The sequence below is a fragment of the Jaculus jaculus genome, chromosome 4, assembly GCF_020740685.1.
Source record: "Jaculus jaculus isolate mJacJac1 chromosome 4, mJacJac1.mat.Y.cur, whole genome shotgun sequence".
In the NCBI taxonomy this organism is placed as follows: domain Eukaryota; kingdom Metazoa; phylum Chordata; class Mammalia; order Rodentia; family Dipodidae; genus Jaculus; species Jaculus jaculus.
The window spans coordinates 39,501,002-39,521,515 of record NC_059105.1 but is presented as its reverse complement, the minus strand read 5'-3'; the positions used below and the strand labels follow the sequence as shown (position 1 = coordinate 39,521,515).

General features: G+C 42.5%; 1 protein-coding gene across 1 annotated transcript in view; it reads left to right on the top strand.

The window, feature by feature from the left end:
* Positions 1-20,514, top strand: part of LOC101595411 (aldehyde oxidase 4) — a 67,144-nt gene that overhangs the window by 23,405 nt on the left and 23,225 nt on the right. The window contains exons 9-19 of the mRNA XM_004653588.2: positions 1,601-1,745; positions 1,983-2,075; positions 4,919-5,070; positions 6,578-6,671; positions 7,489-7,598; positions 10,202-10,386; positions 12,311-12,473; positions 15,567-15,659; positions 16,942-17,111; positions 17,430-17,544; positions 18,508-18,630. Of these exons, the coding sequence (XP_004653645.2) occupies positions 1,601-1,745; positions 1,983-2,075; positions 4,919-5,070; positions 6,578-6,671; positions 7,489-7,598; positions 10,202-10,386; positions 12,311-12,473; positions 15,567-15,659; positions 16,942-17,111; positions 17,430-17,544; positions 18,508-18,630 (1,443 nt within the window). The remainder of the gene's footprint in view (positions 1-1,600; positions 1,746-1,982; positions 2,076-4,918; positions 5,071-6,577; positions 6,672-7,488; positions 7,599-10,201; positions 10,387-12,310; positions 12,474-15,566; positions 15,660-16,941; positions 17,112-17,429; positions 17,545-18,507; positions 18,631-20,514) is intronic.

Sequence of the window (20,514 nt, the reverse complement as noted above, 5' to 3'; positions counted from 1 at the left end):
AGATGAAAGTTCTTTGAGTCATGTGACCAGGAATTCAGTTCCATTGCTTCCTGATTTATGGGGGGGGCAGGCATGGTGGCATACGCCTTTAATCCCAGCACTTGGGAGGCAGAGGTAGGAGGATCACTGTGAGTTCGAGGCCACCCTGAGACTATACTGTATAGTGAATTCCAGGTCAGCCTGGGCTAGAGTGAGACCCTACCTTAAAAAAAAAAAAATGTGTGGAGTTCTACTCAGCGGTAAAGAAAAATGAAGTTATGAAATTTGCAGAAAAATGGATGGACCTGGAAAGTATTATACTAAGTCAGGTAACCCAGGCCCAGAAAGCCAAGTGCCACATGTTCTCTCTCATATGTGGATCCTAGCTACAGATGACTGGGCTTCTGTGTGAAAATGAAAATACTTAGTAGCAGAGGCCAGTAAGTTAAAAAGGAGACATAAAGGGTAGAGAAAGGAAGGGAGGAGGATACTTAATAGGTTGATATTGTACATATGTAATTACAATGATTGTAATGGGGAGGTAATATGATGGAGAATGGAATTTCAAATGGGAAAGTGTGGGGGTGGGGAGGGAGGGAATTACCATGGGATATATTTTATAATCATGGAAAATGTTAATAAAAAAAAAATGGTGGGCTGGAGAGATGGGTTAGTGGTTAAGCACTTGCCTGTGAAGCCTACGGACCCCGGTTCGAGGCTCGGTTCCCCACGTCCCACGTTAGCCAGATGCACAAGGGGGCACACGCGTCTGGAGTTCGTTTGCAGAGGCTGGAAGCCCTGGCTCGCCCATTCTCTCTCTCTCCCTCTATCTGTCTTTCTCTCTGTGTCTCTCACTGTCAAATAAATAAATAAATAAAATTTAAAAAAATAAAAAAAAATTAAAAAAAATGTGATTACCTACAGGTTCCTCAGAACTGGGAAGAAAACTTCTCAGCTGCTCTCTGCCTTGCCTGCAGAAATGTTGTAATTTGTAGAAAAGATGTTACAAAAGCCAATAAATGTGCATATATACATTTAGTGGTGAGATAAGTTATCAGAACTATGATCTGCATCTTTACCTGGGAGCCAAGTTCTTTCTCTTTCACATCAAAGTGGAATTTCCTGTGGAAGTTCTTATTTTTTTCAGGGACCTGTTAGGCAGAACTTGAACAAAAAGTCTGGCATTTTAATTCCAGAGTAAGGGCAGGAGAGATGGCTTAGCAGTTAAGACACTTGCCTGTGAAGCCTAAGGACCTGGGTTCAATTCCCCAGAACGCATTTAAGCCAGATGCACATGGTGGCACATTCGTCTGGAGTTCATTAACAGTGGCTGGAGGCCCAGACATGCCCATTCTCTCTCCCTGCTTCTCTCTCTCTCATAAGTAAATAAAAGATTAATTCCAGACTAAGACGCTCACACCATCCCATGCTGCTCCTTCACACCCTCGCTTCTTGTGGACTCCTCTCCATCCCTAGCATGACGTTTATGCAGCATTGCCTGATAGTGCCAAACAGGCCACTCTTCCTGATCTCTACAAGTTGAGTTTCTTCAGAAAGCTAAAATGACCAGCCAATTATACTTTGGATACCCAGAAAGCATGTTAAATTTGCTTCTCTACAGAGAATGGCAGAAGATCCAAATAAGAGAAGGCTGATGTTCCAAGGGGAACGAACTACTTGGATCATGCCTGTGACCTTGAATGACCTTCTGGAGCTGAAAACCAGTATCCCCAAAGCCCCACTCATTATGGGGAATACTACAGTGGGTAGGTAGCGATTGCATATGATTTTTTGTTTGTTTGTTTGTTTCGATTAGGAAGCCTCTTCTTAAATTCTTTGTGTGATTCATTTCTACTAATGATAGCTATGGCCTTTAAGAAAGCTTTGTAGTTTTGCAAATGAGTTTTGTAAGCTAGAGTTTTGACCCAGCTAATCAATAAGTGACATTTATTATCATCCATTATCTTCTTTTTCTAATTGTTTTACATATTTTCCTTCTTAAGGACCCAGTATTAAATTTAAAGATGAATTCCATCCAGTTCTTATATCCCCACTGGGGCTTCCAGAGCTCTATTTTGCGAATAACACAGCTGATGGTAAGCACTTTGTTTTCCCAAGAAATTAGAGTCTATGGCTGGGTTCAAGGGGCTGTAAGTTACCAATGACATGCTCGGGGCTGTTTTGAGCACTTCATAGAGTATCTGCCTCACTTAGACGTTCAAAGTAATCTATTGGGCATTTACCATGTGCCCTCCATAAGTATCTTCAAACTGGCTCAACTGTGTCACATCCACTGCTACATTGTCTCTGTGTGTAATGATGTCCTGGGAGCTGTAATAGGAAAGGGATGAAAAATAGCTCCACCACATATGGAATGACCAGCCAAACAGAAACCATGAGACATTTATTGGCCAATAGAAAAGTTTCTTGCCACTCAACTCCTTCATTCACAAATTTTCTGGAGGCTCAACCTACACACACACACACACACACACACACACACACGCATGAAAAAAAATCTTGGCAACAGGACTTGAAATGCAACCATGAACAACCTTAATTTTTTACTTGTCACAATTTACCAAGTGCTTTTACATGTATTATCTCTTTGATATTTTTGATAATGTCAGAGGATAGGCCTATCTCCTAGTCTGAAAGTCTCCATTTTCCTTCAGAAGATGAAGAATCACGGGGCCTGACGAACTTCCCCAGCTTCAAGAAGCAGGGCTAGATCCTCAGTCTTCTCGCTGCTTAAAAGTGCTGGACAAGACTGCCTGAGCTGTCCCACTACTTGCTATCTACTTGAATAGATAACAAGCTAGAGCAACTAAAAATGCTAAAATGAGATTTTCCCCGAAAAGTAAACAGAAACCAAGTGGATACGTTTTTGCTGCCCTCTCTGACCCACCATTCTAAAGTCAATTGGTCACTCATTGTTTTCACCTATGGGGAAGTTGCTCTCAGTGGACTCCCAGGAACACATGGAGCGAGGGAGGCCATCCAGGTAAAGGGTAGGGAGAGAACCAGGGTAGAGGATGCTGGGGATACATGGAGGGGGTGCTGCTCAGACATTTCTTCATTGCCGTCTCTCTAAGCTAAGGGGCACCACGCTGTTTCCTAAGTCGTCCCTCGTGCCACAGATAAAGTGTTCACGTTTTATGTTCAGTGTGTGCTTGGGTATAATGAGTGAACATTTTTTATCTGTCCCTGTTGAGAATGAATGAGTTAGGCAACATCCTTACTCAAATCGTACCCCATGAGCATACCTGCAGACTGAGTTGACAAGGTACAGCAGGTGTCTGTCCCTGTTCTATTTTTATTTATTTATTTATTTATTTATTTATTTATTTATTTATTTATTTATTTGAGAACCACAGACACAGAGAGAAAGACAGATAAAGGGAGAGAGAGAGAATGGGCGCGCCAGGGCTTCCAGCCTCTGCAAACGAACTCCAAACGCGTGCGCCCCCTTGTGCATCTGGCTAACGTGGGACCTGGGGAACCGAGCCTCGAACCGGGGTCCTTAGGCTTCACAGGCAAACGCTTAACCGCTAAGCCATCTCTCCAGCCCCCTGTTCTATTTTGATAAGGAATCAGTAGGAGAGATGACCACAGGAGGACATGATGGGCAATGGGAATCTTGCAAGTAAATTCTCACTAAGTTTAATGATATTGAAGTCTTTTGTGGGCAGTGGGGATGGTTTCGAGGCAGGGTCTCACTCTAGAGCACAGGCTGACCTGGAACTCACTATGTAATCTCAGGCTGTCCTTGAACTCAGTGATCCTCCTACCCCTGCCTCCCAAGTGCATGCATTAAAGGTGTGCACCATCACACCCAGCTTTGGATTATTTTTAAGAGTGGCGGCATGTACCTGTAATGCAAGCATACGGGAGGCTGAAAAAGAAGTATCACTAGTTCAAGACCAGCCTGGGCTACATAGCAAGATTCTATCTCAAAAAAAAAAAAAAGTCACATAAGACTGTGGTTCAAATTTCATACCAGAGCAATTTATTCAGGGAAACTAAAGGAAGTACTGAACTTCAGATATGTCTTCTAAAAATCAATGTGAACATGATTAAGAAAAAAAAATTTAAGCCGGGTGTGGTGGTGCACGCCTGTAATCCCAGTACTTGGGAGGCAGAAGTAGGAGGATCACCGTGAGTTCGAGGCCACCCTGAGACTACAGAGTGAATTCCAGGTCAGCCTGAGCTAAAGTGAGACCCTACCTTGAAAAACCAAATACATACATATATATATATATATATATTTGATACATAACATTTGATAATTATGTTAGTCTTTCCTCATGGTAACAAAAATACTTGAAAGAAATAACAAACAGGGAGAGATTCATTTCATTTTATAGCTTCAGAGTCGTCAGTCGATTGTGGCATGGAGGGTGTAACAGAGCAAAGCACTCACATGATGCAGCCAGGAAACAGACAGAGCATTCTCGCACGGCTGCCTTCTCCCTGTTCCCCTTTTATTCCATCTGGTCTATCAGCATACGGGACAGTCCTGCCCACATGCAGGCCAGGGCTTCCCTCCTTCGTTAACCCAGAGGTGTGGTTTACTAATCTCCAAGGCACATCATCCTCCAAGTTGAACATCAAGGTTGCCATCATAAGAATAAACCAAATTATTAAAAAAAAAAAAATTTAGCCACATTGGGCCATTGTCATTCTAACGAAATATGGAAAGAGAAATTTTATTTAACAGCCAGGCATGGTGGCGCATGCCTTTAATCCCAGCACTCGGGAGGCAGAGGTAGGAGGATCACCGTGAGTTCGAGGCCACCCTGAGACTATAGAGTGAATTCCAGGTCAACCTGGATGGGAGTGAGACCCTACCTCAAAAAAAAAAAAAAAAAATTCATTTAAAAGCCTACCTCTATATCCCTTGTCACTGAAAATTTATGCTCTATTCTCTTACTTTCAGGGGTCACAATAGGGGCAGGATACAGCCTGGCACAGTTGAACGAAGCCTTATATTTCACTGTCTCGGAGCAACCAAAGGAGAGGACCAAGACCTATTATGCTCTCCTGAAACACCTGAGGATCCTGGCAGGAGCCCAAATTAGGAATATGGCTGTATGTTCTCTCTTGTCACATAAAATAAGCCACAGTTCACTCATTTTAACAAATAGCATTCAGGAGAAGAAGCTTAAGTTGCTGTGGCTAACTAGAGCCTACATCTGCAAGTTCTCTTAGGGTTCATTCCCTCAGATTCCCCCCTGTTGTCTAATGGTCTAGCTAGTTGGTGTTTCCTCATTATTTAGAACTTAAGAGTAACTGGCTCAGACCACTCCCTGTTCCACGCATGATGGGGTAGTCCAAAGAGTTTGGTAGGAGTCAGACAACAACATATATCTCCTATCTCTGGCCCTTCTGCTGATCCAAAACATCTGTGTGTTCTCACCATCCCCGTTTTATGTCCACTTTCTGGATGACACTGCTCCTCTCAATATCAACCTGTCCTCACAGTCTTCCAGAGAGCTTGCATACTATTTAGACCACCAGCTGATGGGACAACCTATGAAGCAGCCATTTCTAAAGGTTTGAGGCTGTAGAGATTCCATGACTCAGCAGCACTGTGGCCGTGTTGAACTGAATGCCTCATGCCCCTGTTCTCTGGACTTCACTCTGTCGAAAAGCTCTGCACCCTCCCAGGGTGATGGGGTAGTCTTTCTCCCCTCTGGCCACACTCTCCCTCTTCTTACCCTGCTGACGTCATTATCTTCCAAATTCCTATTCACTTCTCTTTTGCCTGTCTTCATAAATAAACATGAAGGTGGAAACCTTCCCCTGCCATATACACAATGTGGTATGCTGGCATAGTCAAATAATAAATACATGCTTTAATAAGTAAATAAGTGTGCATATCAAGGAAGGCTTCCAGACAAACACAAATATGCATGAGACTCATTTCTCCAAGAAATTACTCCTCCTCTTTGCACATGGAAGAGGAATAGCTCTTCAGGCTATACGTTGGATGGAGTCAAAAGGAGGAATTTGGAGCCAGGAGTGATGGTGCATGCCTTTAATCCCAGCACTTGGGAGGCAGAGGTAGAAGGATTGCCATGAGTTTGAGGCCAGCCTGAGACTACATAGTGAATTCCAGGTTAGCCTGGACTACAGTGAAACCCTACCTTGCAAAAACAAAAAAAAAAAACAAAAAAAAAAAAAAAGAAAAAGAAAAAAAGGAGGAATTTGACACAATATGTTGTTTGGATCTATTTAGCTACCTTAAGACTCTTCCAGATCTTTCTGTAATGCAAAGATCAGAATTAAAATCTTACACGAGATCTCTGTGTACAGAATTTCTTATTTGTCAAATAGCTGTGTAAAACATTTTTAAAATTATTTATTTATATATTTATCTGAGAGAAGAAAGAGGCAGAAAGAGAGAGAAAACAGGCACACCGGGGCCTCCAGCCACTGCAAAAGAACTCCAGACCCATGCACCACCTTGTACATCTGGCTTATGTGGGTCCTGGGGAACTGTACCCAGGTCCTTTTGCTTTGCAGACAAGTGCCTTAACCACTAAGCCATCTCTCCAGCCCTGAATGAAACATTTTATATGTTATATCTTTTTAGACATTAGGAGGACATGTGGTGAGCCGGCCTAAATTTTCTGACCTAAATCCCATTTTAGCAGCAGGAAATGCTACCATCAATGTGATATCTAAAGGTAAGAGACCCAGCTTTAGGCATTCTGTTTTATGTTTATCACTGCCTGTTATGTTTTTTTCTGCTGTAAATTATGAACTAGGCACCCAAGGACATCTTATTTCCCCTCCTGGGCTATGTTTACATTACCTCAAAAATAAGGAAGAGCAGGGTGCCATGGCACACGCCTTTAAACCCAGCACTCTAGAGCTAGGAGGATTTCCATGAGTTTGAGGTCAGTTTGGGAATACAGAGTGAGTTCCAGGTCAGGCTATGCTAGAGACTCTACCTCAAAACAAACAAAAATAAGGGAGAAACTACAATCAACTTTCCTGCCTTCTAGGTGTTCTGTATCTCATAGATGAGACACTTCATTGCATCTCACAATTTTCTTAAATATTTGACCTACTTGTGAGCTGCCCAAATACTATCAAAAAAAGGTCAAGGGCTGGAGAGATGACTTAGCAGTTATGGTGCTTGCCTGCGAAGCCTAAGGACCCATGTTCAACTCTCCAGATCCCACATAAGCTAGACACACAAGGTGACACAAGCACAAGGTCACCCATGCACACTAGGTGGTGCTCACATCTAAGTTCAATTGCAGTGGCTGGAGGCCCTGGTGTGCCAATTATCTCTCTTTCTCAAAAAAAAATAAATAAATATAGAAATACAAAGTCACGAAAGTAGTTAAAAAGAGGGCTCTCTGTGGCTTTAAAGAGTATGAAAAATTTCACTCCACAGTTTCAAAGAGATGACAATTTCTCATGAAGCAATTTTTATTTCAAACTAATTCAAATGTATGCGAAACCTTATTCATCACTTCTTACTTTCTCTAACAGAAGGAGAACGGCAGATCCCTTTAAATGGTCCTTTCCTTGAGGGATCAGCGGAGGCCAACCTGAGACCAGAAGAGGTTGTGTTGTCTGTGTCTATTCCCTACTCTACTCAGGTAAGGCTCCGACCTGCCACCTGCCCCATGGTGTCCTGCTTGCTTGCAGAAAGCCTGTACTTCAGAGGGGCTTCCAGAAGGTTATCAGGATGCACTGTGGAGTCACAAATGTACTGGTCAGTCTCTGTGTGGGGGGAGGGCGAGGACAACATACCAGAACACTCCTTTCCACCCTATGGCTCTTACAATCTCTCCACCCCCTCTTCCACAATATTCCCTGAGCCTCAGAGGGCATGTTGTAAGTCTTCTTTAGTGTTGAGCTCTGTGCAGTCTTAAAAATAAAAAACATTTCCATGGGCCCCTAAAGTGTCCTGGGCCCTACTTTGGGCTTGACAGATATACTGTGGGCTCGCAAAGAGAACCTTTTGCGTGAGTGGAATTTTTGGTTTCGGTTGAATATGTATCTTAGCCAAGATTGTGTAAATTTCTAGTCTGTACCAGCTATAAGAAATTTCTAATAAGCTGAAAGTTTATTATAAAGTGTACCATAAAGGTAATTCCCAGTCAAACAATACTTATGGACTAGGCAGTTTGAATGAAATCATGTCTATATTAAGCAGCTACTGCTGTATATCATAGCACAGGGCTAAACTCAGAAGACACTACAAGAGTTAGTGAGCTCTAGGGTCCTTTCCACCAAGCTCTCTAAGTCTAGTGAGAAAGACTTGAAATAGGAAGTAAAAGCTAATCACTTGGGACAGAGGACTGGAAGAGCTGAGGCTGGAAGAGCCAGCGTGTTGGAGCTCTGCAATGGGAGGGTTGGCAGTCAGGATCCAACGTAGATTATAGCCTCTAGATCCACCCAGGAAGGGTCCAGATAAGCAGAATGACAACTTCAATTTCCCAGCAAAAAAAAAAAAGGTAGATGCAAAGTGGTCCATGCACCTGTGATCCAATGTTCCTATGGTGATGGGAAGCAGAACCAGAGAATCAGGAAGCTCATAGGCCAGCTAGACTGGCATACATAGCAGCAAAAGCAAAGGCGACTATGTCATAAGCAAGGTGGAAGGAGAGGCCAGACACCCCAAGGTTGTCCTCAGACCCCTACACTCAAGTGCCACACATGCACATGCCCATATCAACACATATCATTCATAAATACACACAGAGAGAGAGAGAGAAAGAGAGAGAGAGAAAGAAAGAAAGGGAGAGAGAAAATTAAATTGTTCTTCCTCCCCCAAATAATAAATAAATAAATAAATGGCTGAAAAGATTGTTTAGTGGTTAAGGAACTTGCCTGCAAAGCCTAAGAACCCAGGTTCATTCCCCAATGCCCACATAAGCCAGATGCACAAGGTGACACCTGCATCTGGGGTTTGTTTGCAGTGACTAGAGGCTCTGGTGTACTCATTCTCTCTCTCTCTCTCTCTCTCCCTCCCTCCCTCCCTCTTTCTCTTTGTCTCTCTCAAATAAGTTAAATTGGAGGTCTGAATGTTGAAGGATCGATTAGGAGGTCAGTATAATTATTCAGGTGGGAGATGGTAATGAATGTGGTGGCAGCAGGAATGGAGAGGAGGCTCCCCACCAAACAGTATCCCACATATGACCTACATGCTACAAGCCCTTCTTTTATCACCAGCACCTTCGATATCAAACATCCTTTAGGCCACACAGGGCTCAAGTGATACGATTGCCTCTCCTCCCACCCCCACGAAGATGCTGGCCACTCGAAGCCCCGACTTCAGGTCACCAGCAATGAGATTCTACCTCGAATGGCAGGAATAGACCTAGGTGGAACTTTGCAGGCTGTGTTCCAGAGCATTCAAGTTTTTCTTGATTTCATTCAAATGGAATTTACCTAGAAAGCAAAACTAAAGCCATGCAAATGAATCCATAGTACCTGAGTCTGAGAAACACATCATCTCCTTGTCTCCCCCTCATCCCACCCGCAATCTTGACTGTTGCATCTGAGCCAACCCAATCACTTTTGCTTAGAGAGAGGGAGAGAGAGAGAGAGAGAGCATGAGTACAGCAGTGAATTGCTGCATCTGGCTTTACGTGCATACTTGGGGAATAGAATCCGGACCAGCTAGCTTTGCAAGCAATAACGTCTCCTGAAGCCCCCAAATCTCCTCTTATTTTTATGTATTTGTGAGCAGAGAGAGAGAATTGTGTGCTGGGTTTCTTGCCACTGCAAATGAACTCCAGTAACATGTGTCCCTTTGTTTGTCTGGTTTTACGTGGGTACTTGGGAACTGAACCCAGGGCCAGAAGGCTTTTCAAGCAAGCTCCTTTAATCACTATGCCATCTGTCCAGTCCCCCAGCCTCTTTTTAAAGTAAATTGAGATCTAAACAGTTTGAGTCAATTCCCCGAGACCACAGGTGCTAACTCCTAGTAAAAAAGGCAGAGCTTACAGTTCAAGCAGACTCCAAACCGACCTCTGCCACCTCCTGGGTGACCTCCTACAGGTTCCTAATGTCTGTTTCCTCATGAGATGAATCAGAAATGAGCAGAGTAGCTGAGCATCAAATATCTCTATGGGCAAAGCACATAGGGACAGAATTTACACAATGTCCAGGCAATAAAGATAACCACTGGCGTTGTTGTCCTGCAGAACACCAGACACAAGCACTAAGTGATCAAATACCCTTCTGTCTGTAGTGGCACTTCGTGGCTGGGCTCCGGCTGGCTCAACGTCAGGAAAATGCCGCCGCCATTGTCAATGCCGGCATGAGCGTGAAGTTTGAAGATGGCACAAACACAATCAAGGAACTTCAAGTGTTCTATGGAAACGTTGGCCCCACCATTGTCTCTGCAAGCCAGACCTGCAGGCAGCTCATTGGGAGGTGTGTCATAGCACATCTGGGGCATGATGCAGGCCTTTCTATTTCTAAGTTTTTTAAAATTGAAATAGTACTTGGGGAAAATATTCATATATATATATGGATATATATTATGATATATATGCATGTATGTATATATGTGTGTGTGTGTGTGTGTGTGTGTGTGTGTGTGTATTTACCTAGAAAATTTAAGCACTGAAGAAAAATTTTTAAAAAGTACTGACATCCAAAAGCCAGCCCTGTCCAAGTCAATGATTTTTTTTTTTAATTTTTATTTATTTATTTGAGAGCGACAGACACAGAGAGAAAGACAGATAGAGGGAGAGAGAGAGAGTGGGCACGCCAGGGCTTCCAGCCTCTGCAAACGAACTCCAGACGCGTGCGCCCCCTTGTGCATCTGGCTAACATGGGACCTGGGGAACCAAGCCTCGAACCGGGGTCCTTAGGCTTCACAGGCAAGCGCTTAACCACTAAGCCATCTCTCCAGCCCTCAATGATTTTTTTTATTGCAGTCTTCTTAAATATTATTTATTTATTTATTGGAGAGAAAGAGGAGAGAGAGTATGGACATGCCAAGGCCTCTTGCCACTGCAAACAAACTCTGACCAATGCACCACTTTGTGCATTTGGCTTTACATAGGTACTGGGGAATCAGACCTAGGCCAGAGCCTTGGTAAGCAAGCGCCTTTAACCACTGAGCCAACTCCCCAGCCAACTGTAAGTGTCAATAAGATTATTACACAAATTACATGGTTTGAGTAGATATTGTCTTTAAGTAATCTACCTATGAGGTGTGTGCCAGGCTCCAATCTAGTTGCTAGAAATATAGCAGAATTCAAGGTCTCAGAAAATTTTGATTTTTATAGTATTTTTTAAATTTTTATTTATTTATTTGAGAGAGAGAGAATGAGTATGCCAGGGCCTCTAGCCACTGCGAGTGAGTTCCAGATGTATGCGCCATCTGGTGAATCTGACTTACCTGGGTCCTGGGGAATTGAACCTGGGTCCTTTGGTTTTGCAGGCAAGTGCCTTAACCACTAAGCTATCTCTCCAGCCCTGCTTTTTGTTGTTGTTTTAGAAAAGCTACTTGAAAGAAAAAAGAAAAAAAGAAAAGTTACTTGAGGTAAACCCATATTTACAGCTCATAAAGTTAAAAACAACAAAAGAAGGCTCAGTAAGGAATAATGGAACCATCGCATGATGGAACATGCCTCAAAAAATTAATTAAAAAGGAGAGACACGGGCTGGAGAGATGGCTTGGTGATTAAGCACTTGCCTGTGAAGCCTAAGGACCCTGGTTCAAGGCTCGATTCCCCAGGACCCACGTTAGCCAGATGCACAAGGGGGCGCATGCATCTGGAGTTCGTTTGCAGTGGCTGGAAGCCCTGGCACACCCATTCTCTCTCTCCCTCTCTCTCTTTCTCTCTCTCTCTCTGTCACTCTCAAATAAATAAATAAAAAAAAAAGGAGAGACAGAATGTGAGACATTTTGAGACTATGATGTTTAGATTTCAAAGGCAACTACAGTTGTACCCCAGCTTTTTTTGCACTATCAGTTGAGTGTCTGTCTTAGTGCACTTTCTGTTGCTATAACAAAATACCTGAGACTGGGTAATTTGTGAAAGAAAAGAGTACTACTTTGGTCTCTGGAACTGGAGGCTGGAAGGCCAATAGCGTATCTCTGACTAGGGTTTCCTACTGCTGCTGCTCAACATCGAAAGTAGATGAGACAAAAGGACAACCTTGTTTTTTATAACAACCCACTCTCCCAATAGCTAATCCAGCCCTGAAGAAGTCCTGCGCCCCTCTTAGGGGCCTCATCTCCCCACTCCATCACTGTGACAAATCTCAGCATGAGTTTCAGAGGGCACAAGCCCCAACCAGATCTTTGCCTGTTCTGTGACACATCCACCTTCTCTCCTGCCAGGCAGTGGGATGACCAAATGCTGAGCGATGCGTGCCGGTGGGTCCTGGAGGAGATTCGCATTCCACCAGCAGCTGAGGGGGGCATGGTGGAATACCGGAGGACCCTCATCATCAGTCTGCTCTTCAAGTTCTACCTCAAAGTGCGGCGAGGACTGAATAAAATGGTAAATGACCTGTGTGGGTCCCTGGGCGCCTTGGCATTCTGAGGACGAGTCGCCCCCCCCCAACCCCCATGAGAAACTTCCCCTGCCTGCTGTGGGTGAACTCTGAACGTGCCTGGGGTGGGCCTTAGCACTTAGACCTTTGAGGCTCCTCCCCACGCCTTTCCTTCAGTCCTGGACTCAAAAGGGGACAGCGTTGTTATTCCTGTTACACTGTAATCTGTAGGACACTGTAACGCAAGGTTGACCAACAAGAGCAAAAAGCCATTAGTAAGTATATTATATCCTTTCCTTTTCAAGTGTCTCTTATCAAACTAACGCTTTAATTTAGAAATATAAATTCAATCAAAAGAGAGGGGAAATTGCCTGGAATACCAGTATCATTCTTATTCAACCACTATTAATATTTTTGTGTGCATCCTTCTAAATTCTTCCTTAAAGATGTGTGCATGGGAGGGTGTGCTAATAACTATTCAGTATAATAATGTCTTTCAGTGCCATTAAATATTTGTCAACAATGTGATGACATAATGGCTATATGACATGTTGATGGATGAATATACCAGTATTCAATCCATTCTATATTTTATTTTATTTTTTAATTAATTAATTATTTACTTATTTATTTTGTTTTTTCAAGGTATGGTCTCACTAGCTCAGGCTGACCTGGAATTCACTATGTAGTCTCAGGGGGCCCTTGAATTCTCAGCAATCCTCCTACCTGTGCCTCCCAAGTGCTGGGATTAAAGCATGTGCCACCACACCTGGACCTGCATTCTATATTTTAAACATTCAAATCATTTCCAATTTTCTGTTAACTAGTTTATATTACCCTTCATTATTTTCAACTTACATCTGGAGCTGTTTCTTAGAATATACCCATGCTGGGCTGGAGAAATGGCTTAGTAGTTAAGATGCTTGCCTGTGAAGCTTAAGGACCCTGGTTCATTTCCCCAGAATCCACATAAGCCAGATGCACAAAGTGGCACATGAGTCTGAAGTTTGATTACAGTAGCTGGAGACCGTGATGCACCCATTCTCTCTCTTCTCTCCCTCCCTCATGTGCTCTCTCTCTGCTTGCAAATAAATAAATAAAATATTTTTAAAAAAAGAATGTACTCTGGAGCCGGGCATGGTGGCGCACACCTTCAATCCCAGCACTCGGGAGGCAGAGGTAGGATGATCACCAAGAGTTCGAGGCCACCCTGAGATTACATATTACATAGTAAATTCCAGGTCAGCCTGAGCCAGAGTGAGACCCTACCTCAAAAAACCAAAAAAAAAAAAAAAGAATGTACTCATGTCTATGGATGTTCTCTTTTATATTTTATTTTTATTTATTTATTAGAGAGAGAGAGAGTGGACATGCCAGAGCCTCGAGCCACCACAAATGAACTCCCGACACATACACCACCATATGCATCTGGCTTACATGTTTTCCGGGGAGCCAAACCTAGGTCCTTAGGCTTTACAGGCAAGCGCCTCAACTGCTAAGCCATCTCTCCAGCCCTATGGATGCCCTTTCGATAAGCCTAAGCTACAAACTGACCCAAAAATAGCAGACAAATTCCTCCCTCCTATTTCTTTTATGACTAAGAGCTTTACTCTGTTGGTTCAACCAGTTCTTTTCATTTTTTGTATTATTATGCTTTCTTATTAGATATCATTATGTTTTCTATTATATATTGTTTAACATATTCAGTATATAAATGTCTAATCATATATGTAATATGTTACCTATTAAATGTTTTTATTTTACATATTATAAATTATCATATTTTCTTTTCTATTGTTTTTTCAAGATAGGATCTCATTCTAACACAGGCTGTCCTCGAACTCATAGTGATCCTCCTACCTCTGGCTCCTACTTGGATGACAGGAATGTGCCACCACACCCAGATTTATATAACTTTTTATCACATATATAGCCTTCACGATAGAAATAATATTTCAGAAATCTACTGTAATCTAATAAGACTACTACAATCACGGTTAGCACTTTGGAATATATACATTTATATATATATATATATATATATATATATATATATATAATGTCTTATATTTATATAAGTATATTTTATGCACTTGTAGCAGACAGCTTCAGATTCGCTGAGATGAACTTCCAGACCAGGCACAGTTATGGAGTAAGGGATATTTATTGAAGCTAACAGATCCAGGGGAAGTTCCGTAAATGGCAGAAGAAGCTGGCCTGCCTTCACAGGTCCAAGCAGAGAAAAGTACAAGCCTAAAGGTCAAAAGCCACAGCACACTTCAGGAACTCCAACTAGGTACACTGCATATCTTTAGATTGAAATCTGAAACCAACTACCACACATTAACATCCACCCAGTGACACTGCCTCCAGCCAGGTGGCTGCAGATGCAAACTACAAACAATAAAGAACTGAATATATTGGGGGCCATCTATTCAAACTACCACAGTACTTATATATTCTTTTACATTGGAGTCATTCTGCACATAAGTTTTTAATCCATTTTTTGTTTTTAATTGTATTTCTTGAACTGCATATTTCAGAATCCATAAATATACTTCTATACAACCACTTTCATGATTATAGAATTTTTTTGGTTTTGGTTTTGGTTTTGGTTTTGGTTTTGGTTTTGGTTTTGGTTTTTCAAGGTAGGGTCTCACTGTAGCTCAGGCTGACCTGAAATTCACTATGTAGTCTCAGGGTGGCCTCGAACTCACAGTGATCCTCCTACCTCTACCTCCCAAGTGCTGGGATTAAAGGCATGCGCCACCATGCCCAGCAATTATAAAAATTTTTCTCTGAATATGCCATAATTGATTTAGCAATGCCCCCCTTGTTATATATTTAGTTTAATTCTATTTTCCTCTACTCATCCAAAAGGAGAAATGGTGAGAGAAGTCTTCACTCATTGAAAACACCATTTGCTCAATGGATATTGAAGGGACTCTTCAGACAAATGCTCCTAGCCTAGGGAACCTGACCTGCAGGTCTTTCTCCCAGCAGAACTGCAGTCTAAGATCTTGAAGAATAGATTGGATAATTCTATTTCCTAGTTAGTAACTCAGGCTATAAAGTTGAATGGAAATAATCATTATTTTCAGGATCCCAAGAAGTTTCCTGATATCCCAGAAAAGTTTGTGAGTGCCCTAGAAGACTTTCCGATAAAAACACCCCAAGGACTTCAGATGTTTCAGGTTGGTGGGCAGGGTCTTTTTTTGTTGTTTTTGTCGTTGTTTTTTAAATCTGTTTATGCATTTAAAATCTGTCTATGCATTCAAATATGTTTTATGCACATGCCTCTGTCTTTAACAACTTTATTACTAGTAAATATCACCTATAAAAGTCAGCTTCTGGGCTGGAGAGATGGCTTAGCAGTTAAGCGCTTGCCTGTGAAGCCTAAGGACCCTGGTTCGAGGCTCGGTTCCCCAGGTCCCATGTTAGCTAGATGCACAAGGGGGCGCATGTGTCTGGAGTTCGTTTGCAGAGGCTGGAAGCCCTGGCGCACCCATTCTCTCTCTCTCCCTCTATCTGTCTTTCTCTCTGTGTCTGTCGCTCTCAAATAAATTAATTAATTAAAAATATTTTTAAAAAAAAGTCAGCTTCTAACACTTTGCTTGCTTCATTTATTTTACTAAACTAGCTGTTTAACTAGCGATTTTATTTTCAAGGTTGCATGCGGAATTAGAGTTTGAATCTTCCTTCTCTACTATTTTCAGTTTTTGTTGCCTAAAATTTATCCTTTTCCTCACTAGTGTCTTCCCCTTGTCTGCCCCTCTCCTTTAAAACCTGACTTGGGGCTAGAGAGATTGCTTAGTGGTTAAGGCACTTGCTTGTGAAGCCTAAGGACCCATATTCAAGTCCCTAGATCCCACGTAAGCCAGATGCACAAGTGACACATGTGCAAGGTTGCACATGGGCACAAGGTGGCACATGCACCTGAAGTTCCAGTGACTGGAGGCCCTGGTGTGCCAATTCTCTCTCTCTCTCTCCCTCTCTCTCTCTCTCTCTCTCTCTCTCTCTCTCTCATAGGAAAAAGGCCAGTCTATAAGGCTTGCCTCAAAAAAAAATGACTCAACATAAGTGCTGTAGAGCTCCATCTTTTTTATTTATTATAGTCCCACTCATCTCCCACAAACCTGTGTGTTTTCACTGTCTTTTAACAGTTGTATAAATTATTCTTTATTGCTATAAGAAGCAAACTACATTATTTTAATATGTGTTTGTATATATTCTGATTCCCCAATTAAATTATATAATCCTTGAGGGCATGAATGATGTCTTCTTTGGGGAAGGGTATTATAACCAGAATATCTATCTCCCTTATCATCATTTTCAAGGAATATTTATTAACCTTGACTAACATACATTGACATTAGATTGCCTGTATCTTGACTTGTGCATAACCCTAAACATATCAGACCCAATGTTCAGGTATGACAATGTTGGTGTAAAATAAATTGCTTTGTTTGATAACAGTGTGTGGATCCCAGCCAACCTGCACAAGATCCAGTTGGACACCCAGTCATGCACCAGTCGGCCATTAAACATGGCACAGGGGAAGCCATATATACTGATGACATGCCTCCCATTGACCAAGAACTCTTCCTTGCTGTAGTTACTAGTACCAGAGCTCATGCAAAGATCACGTAAGGAAATGCATGATAAATCTGTCAGTGAAATGCATCATATTTCATATTCAAATTGAGAGCTTATGACATACCTAAGTCAATTTAGAATAGTCATCTCTTCTGGATGAGTCATTTTTTAAACACAGAAGCTTGTATAGGAAGCTACAGCCAAGAGGTACAATGCCAGCTAAGTACTAATATTTTTCAACACAGACTATGCCCCATGATTTAGTTATGACACCCATTATAGTTTTTCCCTGTTTCAGGAATGATTTATATTACACTGTGAACTTAACCCTGCAACTTTAATGCTTGGCTTCATGTTTGTCCTCCCAGATCTATTGATGTTTCAGAAGCCCTGGCATGTCCTGGTGTGGTTGATGTGATTACAGCAGAGGATGTTCCAGGAGATAATAACCATAGTGGAGAGATTTTATATGCACAGAATGAGGTGTGTGCATGGATTATTGTTCTAATGCTCTGCTAGAAATGCCAAAGTGGTTGTTGACTATCACCTCCACAGATGCATGTTCACATCACAAAGATTTATTTACCAGGCACCAATGACTCTACTTCAGTTGTTCTCCACTTTCTGCTTTTTTAAAAATATATCTTTGTTTATTTATTAGAGAGAGAATGGCATGTCAGGGTCTCTAGCCACTGCAAATGAACTCCAGACGCATGTGCCCCCTTGTACATCTGTCTTTATGTGGGTACTGGGGAATCAAACCTGGGTCTTTTGGCTTTGCAGGCAAGCGGCTTAGCTGCTAAGCTATCTCTCTAGCCCCTCCATTTTCGTCTTAATCACAGATCCCTCTGAATTCTGATAAAAAGCCATCAGTCCTCTCAAGGAAGGCTTGCTAAAAGCTAGAGGCGGGGCTGTAGAGATGACTCAGCTGTGAAGGTGCTTGATTGCAAAGCCTAACGACCAGGGTTCAGTTCCCTAGTATCCACATAAAGCCAGATGCACAAGGTGGCACATGCACTCGGAGTTCATTTACAATGGCTAGAGACCCTGGTGTACTACTTGCCTTCTCTCTCTCTGTCTCTCTCTGTCTCTCTCTCTCATAAATAAATAAATAATCCAGAGACAACATAGAAAACAAGACGTTGAAAGAAAGCAGAATTTCAGGTTGACTGGATCACTTTGGGCACTATGGAAATGATGAGAAGTGTGGGCCAAGACAACAGAAGGCAGATCGTGAAATACAGACAATTAACATTCTGCATCCAGTCTTTGTGCCTCCTCTGTCCCACTCAACCCGCTGTTTTAAGTTTATTTTCATAGACAGAAAACAGTCTTCATTTTTAGCCACAAAAGCCCAGTAGTTAAACATAAGAATGTGAGAACAGTAATTCCTTTGGGGGTGATTCTATGTTTGAACTAATAAACAAACATGTGGCTTTTCTGCAGGTAATTTGCGTGGGTCAGATTGTCTGTGCCGTGGCTGCAGACACCTATGCTCATGCCAAAGCAGCAGCTAAACATGTGAGGATTGCTTATGAAGACATAGAGCCGAAGATCATCACCATCGAGGTAGTCCAAGCGCGCTGCATCTTTGAGAATGACGAGAGCAGCATGTTCATCTAGGGGGCCGTGAAATTGTGTATGCTGGACTCCATCGGTGCTTGCTCAGTGTTACCTATAGTTGCACAGTAAAGCCTCCAGTAATCTGCACATCAACACGAGAGAGTGAGACCTTTCCTACCTAAACTTCCTCTCCCCACCCACACTTCCATGGGGATCTGTAGACACAAAGCACCCTATATCCACCTCTCTTGTGCCTGGGAGTACAGAAAAACAGCACCAGAGAAATGCCCTTATGGCCGTCCATGCAAAAGCAGGAAGTAGCAAAGTCTAGAGCTGTGGCATGAACTCACCCTGTTACAACTGCTGAGTCCTCCCTGCCCACTTGCTGCTTCGGCACAAGCTGTGGAGAGAGACAACTTGTGACCTTGCTTTTCATAGCTTCTTAATAAGAATGAGAGCTTTGGCAAACTACTTAAACTTCTCACACTTTGGTTTCCTCATATATAAAATGGGAACTTTACAAGGCCAGCCTGAGACTACACAGTGAATTCTGGGTCAAGAAAGAGAGAAAGCTAGTCGAGCGTTCATTGCTCTCACTTCCTCTCTGCTGCTGGGATAATGGGACACTGGTTTACTGCTTCTGCCATATGAGCTTTACCCTCTGCAAATATAATATGAAATAAACTCTTCTTCCCTTCAAAAAAAAAAAATGGGAACTTTAGAGTGATTATGCTAGGCCAGGCATGGTGGTGTATGCCTTTAATCCCAGCACTTGGGAGGCAGAGGTAGGAAGATCACTGAGAGTTCGAGGCCACCCTGAGAGTACAAAGTGAATTCCAGGTCAGCCTGGACTAGAGTGAGGTGCTACCTTGAAAAAATAATGCTTATGCTAAAAGGTAGTGTCAAGTAGACAGAATCAGTAAAATGCTTAAAATAGCACCTGGGACAGGAAAGGCATTCACTAGCTGTTAACTATCATTTCTGGTTTGCACTATTATAAATGAGGGCAAGGACGTGTTGTATTTCATTTTTATCAGTGGTACCTATGAAAGTGCCAACCCCATAGCAGGTGCTCAGTAAGCGTGTTGGGTGGTGGAGGGATAGATGGATAGGCAGAGGCATAAACAGCATGCAGCCTGGAACACCCTTTTGCTTCTCCCTGGTTTTCCCTAACAATGGCCAAACTCAAGTCTTTCTTAGTTACCTTTTAAGTGCCCCCAAAATCTACTCCTTTCTTTGAATTCTCACTTTCACCTCACCCTCCAGCCCTCTCTTTCCATGTTACTGTCAGAATTAACACTTAGGTGACTTCCTTTTCAGCCCACCTACTCACAGCATTACCTCTAAACCACAAAGGTTCCCCATTCAGTTCTGCCCTCTTTGGTAAGGTCTAAACCCCTTAGCATAGAATCAAGGTCTTCCATAGACCCGCCCCAGTCCACACTTTAAAGATCACTGCTCATTTTCTCCTCATTGGAAGTCCATGGCCCTGCCAACTTGGCATAGGCTTCATTTGGGCTCCTCACTTCACTTCACCTTCAGATTATTTTATGCTGTGCCCCTAATTTAAAATGATTAAAATGATCTAATTCAGGTAGTCAATTCCAGGCCATTCTTAAGCAGACCCTACTAAATACTGTGTGGGCTTCTCTTTATCATGTAACTTCCTTGCCTGAGTTCGCACCTTAGTTCTGAAGTGCCTTAGGTAGTCATTCAGCAGTCTAGAGGTGGGACCTCATTTATGTACACTTGTACCCCTCTCAACAATTCTCAAGAGCCTTGAACAAAGTTGATGAGTCATCAGTGCCTGAAGTCCTTTTGGGTCTCACCCTGCGTTGGCTCCAGTTGTTTTAGTCTGGGAAGGTCTGATGGAGCAGAAGCATAGAATTC